Raw genomic sequence first — 9,819 nt, 5'->3', positions numbered from 1 at the left:
AAAGCCCTTCATAGAGGGTTTGTAGTAGGAGAAACGACTAGATTAAATATTTGACTACCTTTATTTTTGCTTTTACGCGGATAACTGAGAGACTATTCTATATAATGATGCTTACTTATTTTTTTGGGACAGTTTACGGACATGATATGGCCCATTAATCAAGCATGCTTTTTTATTATTTGGGTGGTTGTCAATCAACCTTTTATATGCACAAGGGTGCATATAATAAATGTAATTTTCATTATTATAATGAAAATTACATTTTTCTTCAAAAATAAATGTACACATACATTTAAAATATTATTAATATACTTATACACTTATAAACGTGTGTACAATCCAGTTAATATGGATGAAGTTATTTCTAATATTTCATAATAATTAATATTTTTTGTTATTTATTAAGTAATTATTTTTTTTAAACTATGTTGAATAATACATTATATTCTTATTTTTAATATTTTATAAAATTTTAAATAAATTTATAATTTTTTTAAACTTAGTTTAATTATTTGATGTTTTTCCCTTTTTTGAGTGTTCAAAGGATGTGAATGATCCTGTTTGAAGACCAGATGTGACAAAATGACCTATAATATTTTTCTTTTAATTTTATTTACAATTTGGAATTGTAGAATTGAGCTATGTAATTTACACAATCTAAATACTCCAAAGATTTTATATGTCTTTGAATTTACTTATGCATTAAAAATACAATTTAAACAATGTAGTTGTATCACTTAATTCCCACAAATTCCAATGATTAAGGCAAAACTCTGTTATTTTTTGACAATATATTAATTTTTAAATCACGATTTGAGTAGTATATGATTTCATGTAATGAAATTAAAATTAAATGTTATTATAAAATATATGTGAATATTATAAATATTCTTAGTGATTGATTATTATAAACAATATATTGGGTTCTAGATTCGCACTTAAAATTACAATTAATTGATTAAGAGTTTATCTTTTTTCAATATAAAGAATAACTCAAAACTGAAAAGTATTTAGGAAAATTATTACCTTGAATGTTTTCACCACCTTTTAATAACTAAACTATGACAAGGCCTATGAGGTGTAGAAAAATCGGTTTGTGTGGAGTTTAGTCCCCACTATGTCACAGGTTCAAATCTCATGGGGAGGGGTTGAGGATAAGAACCACCTTTAAGAGAATTAAACGGATAAAAAATATCAATCAAAATCACATTTCTATGTTAATTTAAATTTATATTAAAAAAAAATAGGACTAAAAATTAAAAAACATAAAATATTTAATAAAAATTATTTGAAACATTTCAAATATCCTAAAATTCTTAAATATAATAAAATTTGATATGAACTAATTTTATTTTGTTTCCCTGAGAAAAAATGTAATTTTATTATCATTTGAGAACAAAATTATGTTTTCTTGATACATATCGCATACGTATTAAGTTGATATAGTAAGCTTCACAAAAAAGATATGTTGATGGATACTTTGGTTACAAATTCAAATTTGTAATGGCTAATAGGAATGTCATAATAAACATAGCATAAACAATTATACATTTAAAGGTATTCTGCAAAATTGCAACAAAAATAGATAAAGTCAACTGTGTGAAGCAACAATCGAGGCAGTTTAGATTTTGGACATAATATATATCAGCGCCAAAGATTAAAAAAAGAAAAAGAAAAGAACTATTGGTGCATCTTCTTCTTCATTCACAGTTGTCATCCTTTATAAAAGGACTATGGTAGACCTCGGAAGCCTCTTCCTCCCTATGTTCAGATATTTCCCATGTCCCGCGAGCCAACGGAACAACCGCTTTAGAAAGGCCATCTGCATGTGTGTTCAACTCCTTGTAAATATGAGAAATAGAAAAAGATGAGAGAGATTATTTAAGACAAGTGATATCATTTAACAAAGGTTGTAATATTAAGCTTATAACATATGTTCACTCCTTTGGTCCAATTGATGATGAGATGAGAGTCCCCATAAATATGAAAGGACATGATGTTTTTTTCCAATGCAAAAACTAGTAATAGTTTAAGTGCCATGAGCTCTGCATAATTGTTTGACCTTTCTTATCCCATTTTCACCCTGAAAGAGTGGTTTCATTGATGTGAAGGATTGCACCTCCTCCACATCACCCAAGGCCTATTCCTATTGATTTGGGGTTGGTGAGCAATTCTGGTGCAAGGAGTTGAGGTTGGCTTGGGTAGTAGATCTAGAATTACAATAGCTTGTGCAATTGTGGTTTCAAGAGAAATCAATTTATTGTTGAAAATGACTTTGTTCCTTGCTAGCCATATTCCCCAATTGGATATGAGTGGGGGAGCAATGTAATCTCCACTTCTTTCGTTGGAGACCCACTCTTGCTAGGCATCCTTCAAATTTAATCCTTCCCATTTGCATTCTTGACCCAACTTTGAGGAAAAGAAAGTCCAAAGGGTCTTTAAGTATGGGCATTCAATCAAAAAATGACCAACTAATTCCTCTGCGGCTTTGCATAGGTTGCACCAACTTGGCCCTTCCTTTTTCTACCTTTTGCTCAGAAAATCCCATGTTGGGATTTTATTTTCCAGGGCACACCACATGAACAATTTGGACTTGGATGGCCATTTGAGCTTCCATAGGTTGCGCCACCATGCCTCTAATGGGTCAAGGACGTGACTAGAAATGAGAGATAAGTAGCCTTCTTTTGTAGTGTACAGACCTGAGGTGGAGGGGGTCTAGACGAGCTCGTTAGGGTCCTCATTGATGCATATATGTGCTTCTTGTAAGAATCTGGTAAATGAAAACCAATTTCTTCTAAAATGTCTTGGTAAGTTCACATGGTTACCTGAATACCACTTTTGATCCCTAAGAGTGTCCGGTTGAGAGTATAAATCCCCATTAAGTGAAGAATAGTTATTAGATATTTTAGAAGGTGATGACCTTCGTTACTTCCCACCCATGAGTCAATACCCAATCTAAGGCTGCAGCCTTCTCTAACTTTCCATGTAATACCATTTTCAATGAGGGAGAAGGAATTGATAATAGCCCTCCATATGATGGAGGCATTTGATCTATTTTGGCTAGGGTTTCAAATACAATCCTTAATGGACAGAGGAGAAATATATTTCCTATAGATCACAGTGGTCCATAAGCTTTTCAAAGAGATCATCCTCCAACCGCTACAACTACAATGATTGTGAGAAGTAAGTGAGTTGTTTTAGTCCCCACCCTCCTTATGCCTTAGGAATTGCAATTCTAGACCATTTGATCCAAGGGAAGGAAAAAATTTCTAAGGTGTCAGCCGAAAGGAAATTGTAGCATAGTTTCCATATTTTGGTTAGGGTTCCTTTTCGAATCCAGGAGAGTGACATCCACTAAATAGTGATGGCCTCGAGGATTGATTTGATTAGGACTAATCATCCTGCCTGTGATAACCATTGTGTGCTCCATGATTTGAGTCTCTTTTCCATTTTTGCTAAGAGCCATTTCCAATCATCGCCAATGTATGAATTGGGCTTTAGGAGGAACCCAAGATATTTGAAACCATTCTCCAGATTGGATTGATTATAAGGAAAGAAATGCATATATGATATGAGTTTTCCTTCAGAAAGACCCATGGTGGTGATGATTGATTTCTGAATGTTGATTTCCATACATGTTGCTACCTCAAAAAGTGAAAGAACTTCCTTTATTGAGCGTGCATCATTCCGACAACCATCATTGAAGATAAGGACATCAACAACAAAGAAGAGGTGATTGATGCAAAGAGTGGTTACCACCCCTAGGCCCATTAGACCATGCCTTCTGCGGTCTTCCTCAAGAGCTCTACCAAGGCCTTCTGCCACCAATAGAAAGGGGAGGGGGGATAGAGGGCAACCTTACCTTAATCCACGTTCAACTCTCAAGAAAGGAGAAGCAAGGACATTTATGAGGACTGAAATGGATGCCGAGGAGATGCAACTCATGATCCAATTGATGAAGTCTATTCTAAAACCAATGTGATTGAGAAGAAGACAAATGCATACCTAACTAACGCGATCGAAAGCTTTGGAGAGATCAATTTTCAGGATGGCTCCTTTCAACCATCATTGTTTGAGACTGTGGAGGCATTTATGGGCCACTCCAATGGCCTCGTGAACTTTTTTGCCTTCCAGAAAGGCAAACTGTTCCTCAAAGATAGAATATGACATGATAGGTTTGAGCCGAAGAGCTATGGTTTTGGCTATAGTTTTGTAAATGCAATTGTCAAATTTGGGAATTAGGGCAAGGAATGTGGAATTTAAGGAGGCGGGAATATGATCAATATTTTTGGATTCTTCAATGACTCTTAGGAGATCATCACAAAAAATCTCATAAAAATCCTGAAAGAATTCGATTGTCCACCCATCTAACCCTGGGCTCTTGTTGTTTTGGAAGCCACTTAAAACCTTTTTGAGCTCTTTAGCTGTTACAGATTCCATCAACATATTATTTCCATGTGGAGCCAAGAAGCTAGGGAAGAACAAGACTAATTTGACCACTACAGCTATAGAGGCCTGATGGGGTTCTTTGAAAAGAGAATTGAAATGGTTGATCCCCATTGAAACAACACCCTCAAAGGAGGAGGTTGAATTCCATTCTAGGTCACTAAGATTCCAAATGGTATTGCTCATCTTCCTCCCTTTAGTGTAATTTTGAAATAATTTAGTGTTATCGTCACCTGCTTCCAGCAAGATAGCTCGACTCTTAAGTCTCCAAGTTGCCTCTATGTCTGATAGGAGTTTTTTCTTCCTCCCTTTCAATTGGGTTAGGAGTTTTTTTTATTCCTCCAAGTCATAACCTTCTAAAGGGTCTTTTGATATTGCTTTCTATTGGGTGTGGAGCCTGTTTATCTTCTGTATTCAAAGGTATCGTTGCATTGGACCCCAGTTTGTAATAGGGCAGCAACACCACACGTTAAATATTCGTTGTAGGGGGGGTCCAGGGGGGGTCAAGGGGGGCAGCTGCGACCTTTGGGAGCCCCCCCTGGCAGGGGGATCGGAGGCAGTGCCCCCAAAGCTAAAAATAGATGTAAAATTGCCTTGTGAAATGTTGTAATTTCATATCCAATCTGGGTCGTTCATTAGGCGGAGATCTCACGGTAGAAGTTATGTTTAATTTAGGGTTTTTTGCCCTAGAAGGCAACCCCTCGCTATATATAACGGAATCGTATTGCATCTATGTAGATTTGTATTCTGAGTGAGAAGAGAGAGGAGATTAAGAGCGAAGAGGGAATTACAGCAGATTTGTTGTAGGTTGTATCTCTTCAGTTTGCTGGATAATATAAAAGGAAGCACTGGCTGTTTCTCCGTGGACGTAGCCTAAACTAGGTGAACCACGTATATATGTGTCCCTCTTGTTTTATGCGTTTTCTGTGTTTATATTTCTGCAATATTTTATGTGTTCCATTGCTCTGTAATATATAATTTTCTAACAACTGGTATCAGAGCCGAAGGTCTATTTGGCTGATACACTCGCAGGACAAAAGGGTTCCTAGTTCGAGTGGGAGCAATGGCAGAAGATGGTCGGTTTAGGGTTGAAAAATTTAACGACCAAAACTACCAGTTGTGGAAGATGCAGATGGAAGATTATTTGTATCAGAGAGATCTATACCAACCATTCCGCAAAGAAACACCACCGCACTTGGAGTTCTAGTCAGGGAACACTGCCATTCACAGTCCGTACCAACTCACACAGTAAAGCAAAATTATAAAAACCTAAACTCTCTTGCGCATTCACTTACGGGCGGCGTTTTGACATTGCAGGCCCCAGGAAGAGTCAAGGCCTTTGTGCGATTGATAGGCAGCTCCAGGTTGTTATTACCAGATAGAACTTGGCAAAGGCAGATCGCCTTAGTAGAAACAATTGAAGAGAGCACGGTACAACAATCATTGCCTGGCTTCGTTTCATTGCTGTTAGTTGCAACAAAGCTTAAACATGGAGACAAGCTGGTTATAGCGCTGATACAATCTGAAGAAGACGAAGAAGAAGGAGAAGGCGCCTGTGCCACCACTCCAACTGCCATAAAGACGACCACTAAAGCAAAACCCCATGCGTTCTTCCCCATCCTAAACCAAAAACCCCTACAGACCCCAAAAAAACACCGCTTAAGCTCAAACTTGTGGCCTGGTAGCAGTATAAGTTTACAATACAGAAAACACACTGAAACAAGAGAAGACTCGCCTGGTACCATATACACAGTATGCCCGAGGCAGGTTCTTTATATGGTAGCGGTGACCGGCATGTGGCGCGTCTAGAGTGGGTCAATAACCACGCAATTTCGCAATAGCGGTTTCGTGATGTCATATGCGGTGGATTTATTCTTTTCCAGTCTTTGACGCCAATTTTCTCCATGGGGATTTGGAGTAAGAGATATATATGCAGCAGCCACAAGGATATGAGGTAAAAGGGAAGGAGAAACTAGTGTGGAGGTTGAAGAAGAGCTTGTATGGCTTAAAATAAGCTCCAAGGCAGTGGTATCTAAAATTTGACAGGTTTATCTCTGAACAAGGTTATACTAGATGTTATTCGAATCATTGTGTTTATCTCAAAAGGCAAAATGACGGCAGCTATATTATATTGTTATTGTATGTAGATGACATGCTTGTTACAGGTTCTAACATGCAGGAAATAAATGTGCTCAAAAGAAAATTGGCGAACTCATTTGCAATGAAGGATTTAGATGCTGCAAAACAAATCCTTGGTATGAGAATAACTAGAGACAGGAAGAATCACAAATTAATATTATCTTAAAGTGAGTACATAAAAAAGGTGTTGAAAATGTTTAATATGCAGAATGCAAAACCAATTAGTATACCTTTGGCTAGCCATTTGAAATTAAGTAAGGAGGAGTGTCCCAAAACTCATGAAAAAATGGCTCATATGTCTAAAGTTCCATATGCATCAGCAGTTGGAAGCTTAATGTATGCAATGATCTGCACAAGGCTTGATATTGCACATGCAGTGGGAGTTGTAAGCAGGTACATGAACAATCCAGGAAAAGAACATTGGATGGCAATGAAGTGGAATCTCATGTATTTGAGAGGTACCACAAATCAAGCATTACGCTTTGGTGGTTCAAACATTACTCTACAGGGATATGTTGATGCAGATATGGCGAGTGATAGAGATAACAAAAGGAGCACCACGGTGTATGTGTTTACTGTAGGTGGAACAACTGTTACTTGAGTCTCAAAATTGCAAGTGTTGTTGCACTCTCAACAATGGACGCAGATTATGTTGCTGCTACAGAGGTTAGTAAAGAAATGATTTGGTTACAAAGGTTTCTGGATGAATTGGGTAAGAAGCAAGAGTTGGACAGGTTATACAGTGAAAGCTAGAGTGCCATACATCTTGCAAAGAACTCTGCATTTCATTCCAAGACTAAACATATATAGCTCAAGTACCATTTCATATGGTTAGCATTGGAAGATGGACAGTTGAAGATGGAAAAAATACACACTAGCCAGAATCCGACAAATTCAAGAACGTACTTTTCTCTTTAAAGACACAGGTAAGCATTATAACAATACTCCGGATAGTTTTACAACGCGGTGTGAGAAGCAGAAACGATTCAGAGAAAAACAAAAAAAGATTCAACAACAATATATTAGAATTTGACAGAATATTCTAAGCGGCATAACCGATAAGGTTCAATAGTTCATGACAGAAAGAAACCTTTTTTGCTTGCCTTGCCAGACATCAATACATTATTAATAAGTGCCGACAGGTAGACGCGTTCCATGTATGAAAATAATGGAAAAATAAGAAATAACTTGATGTCTAAATAGTCAATGTAAAAGGTCAATCCAACGAGACCACAAACCTGGACCGGAGCGTTAAAGGTCCTATAAAAAGACTTCATAACTGGCCGAAGACCATCAAAACTGTAGTTACATGCACACAGAACAGGGCAAGGACCAGACCTATTACTTCCATGGAAGCCATTAACTGAATCAAAGCTTCTAAAGATGACTAAATCAGCGCCACAAACTACCAAGGCGGTATAGCGAGAATCTTCTGGAAATATAGTCTCAAAAATGTCAATTTCCGCAAAGAAACACCACCGCACTTGGAGTTCTAGTCAGGGAACTCTGCCATTCACAGTCCGTATCAACTCACACAGTAAAGCAAAATTATAAAAACCTAAACTCACCTGCGCATTCGCTTACGGGCGGCGTTTTGACATTGCAGGCCCCAGGAAGAGTCAAGGCCTTTGTGCGATTGATAGGCAGCTCCAGGCTGTTATTACCAGATATAAGTTGGCAGAGGCAGATCGCCTTAGTAGAAACAACTGAAGAGAAAGCGGTACAACAATCATTGCCTGGCTTCGTTTGGTTGCTGTTAGTCGCAGCAAAGCTTAAACATGGAGACAAGGTGGTTATAGCGCTGATACAATCTGAAGAAGACGAAGAAGAAGGAGAAGGCGCCTGTGCCACCGCTCCAACTGCCATAAAGACAGCCACTAAAGCAAAACCCCATGCGTTCTTCCCCATCCTAAAGCAAAAACCCCTACAGACCCCAAAAAACACCGCTTAAGCTCAAACTTGTGGCCTGGTAGCAGTATAAGTTTACAATACAGAAAACAGACTGAAACAAGAGAAGACTCGCCTGATACCGTATACACAGTATGCCCGAGGCAGGTTCTTTATATGGTAGCGGTGACCGGCATGTAGCGCGTCTAGAGTGGGTCAATAACCACGCAATTTCGCAATAGCGGTTTCGTGATGTCATACACGGTGGATTTATTCTTTTCCAGTCTTTGACGCCAATTTTCTGCATAAACTCCCAACTACTTAGGGCAATCGGACTACTCCGGTGTTCTCACTGCATCTGACTTGGAAACCACTCACATTACCGCCTGTGTAAAGTCTGGCAAGAGCTAACCAGCCTGCCATAGGTCATTAAATGCCTGGTTAACTGTGTTTTCGATATCCCTATAATACACACTCATTATTTTTTATTAGTAAAATCACCATGCATGTGTGTTATATCGAGATATCGAAAACACAGTTAACAAAGCATTTAATGCTTTATCAAAATTTTATTTTTTTATTTTAAAATTATAAATATAAAATATAATTAAAATATTTTATTAAAATGGTAAAGATGCCTAATTCTAAGTTTAACAATCCACATTTATAGGAGGTTTAAACTTTCTCATCCATTTCCTCAATTTTGAGGTTGGTGGAGGACAAAGGACTATGTGAGAATAGACTTTCACCTTTCCTAGAAATCCTATCCCTATTTAAGAGATAACCCTTCGCACCTTGACCTTTATCATTTATAATTTAGTAATAAAACATATTTAATTCTAATTGTCGTGTAGGAAAAGTCTCTCTATCTTGGGTGATACAATTTCCGACATACAAATATAGTAAAGCAACAATTCTTATATATAATAATAATCCAAATGTACAATAACTCCCTCATCATCATTCATATTAAAAATACACAACACCATTCAAAAGTGAATCTCATTTTCATTATCATCATTAAAGTTAGACTTATAATTATTAATAAACTAGGAGCATTTTAACTTAATTATGATTTCACACATTAAATTTAAACTTATTATTAATTAATGATGAACATTTTAACTTAATTATAATTTAATATCTTCACTAAATTGTTATATACATTAATATATCTCAATTAAATATTCTATCCCAATAAATTGTAATTTTTAAAAACAGCATTTTTAAACATGATAAATAAATAATTTTTTAAAATAATTTAAACTATTTTTAAAATATCTTTTTATAAACTTGCTCAATCAAAATATGTATCACTATCATAAATACAATTAAACTAAATAATCC

The 9,819-nt window shown here is 36.6% G+C and overlaps 1 protein-coding gene across 2 annotated transcripts; it reads right to left on the bottom strand.

Moving 5' to 3' along the window:
- Positions 1 to 1,602: 1,602 nt before the first annotated feature.
- On the bottom strand, positions 1,603 to 8,813 carry LOC149166488 (non-specific lipid transfer protein GPI-anchored 5-like). 2 transcript variants are annotated; one of them, XM_089432638.1, is made up of 2 exons: positions 8,154 to 8,813; positions 1,603 to 1,822 (listed from the first exon to the last, which is right to left on the bottom strand). In XM_089432638.1, the coding sequence occupies exons 1-2, from the start codon at positions 8,491 to 8,493 to the stop codon at positions 1,701 to 1,703; spliced, it is 462 nt and encodes a 153-aa protein (XP_089288764.1). In that variant the 5' UTR covers positions 8,494 to 8,813; the 3' UTR covers positions 1,603 to 1,700. The 2 variants fall into 2 exon arrangements, with proteins under 2 accessions (XP_089288764.1, XP_089288765.1); XM_089432639.1 differs by lacking the exon at positions 1,603 to 1,822 and adding an exon at positions 7,663 to 7,884 and having other exon boundaries at positions 8,154 to 8,690.
- Positions 8,814 to 9,819: the final 1,006 nt, after the last annotated feature.

This window comes from Pinus tabuliformis, chromosome 5_1 (genome assembly GCF_031772625.1).
Source record: "Pinus tabuliformis cultivar Carrire ecotype Pingquan chromosome 5_1, CPIR1, whole genome shotgun sequence".
Lineage (NCBI taxonomy): Eukaryota > Viridiplantae > Streptophyta > Pinopsida > Pinales > Pinaceae > Pinus > Pinus tabuliformis.
Note: the sequence above shows the minus strand (reverse complement) of the source record. Positions and strands in the feature narration are given on the sequence as shown.

Coding starts and splice junctions, on each gene's coding strand:
- LOC149166488 (XM_089432638.1), bottom strand. CDS start 8,493: ATGGGGAAGAACGCATGGGGTTTTGCTTTAGTGGCTGTCTTTATGGCA. Junction 1,823..8,153: donor GCCCGTAAGCGAATGCGCAG/GTGAGTTTAGGT, acceptor ACACACATGCAG/ATGGCCTTTCTAAAGCGGTT.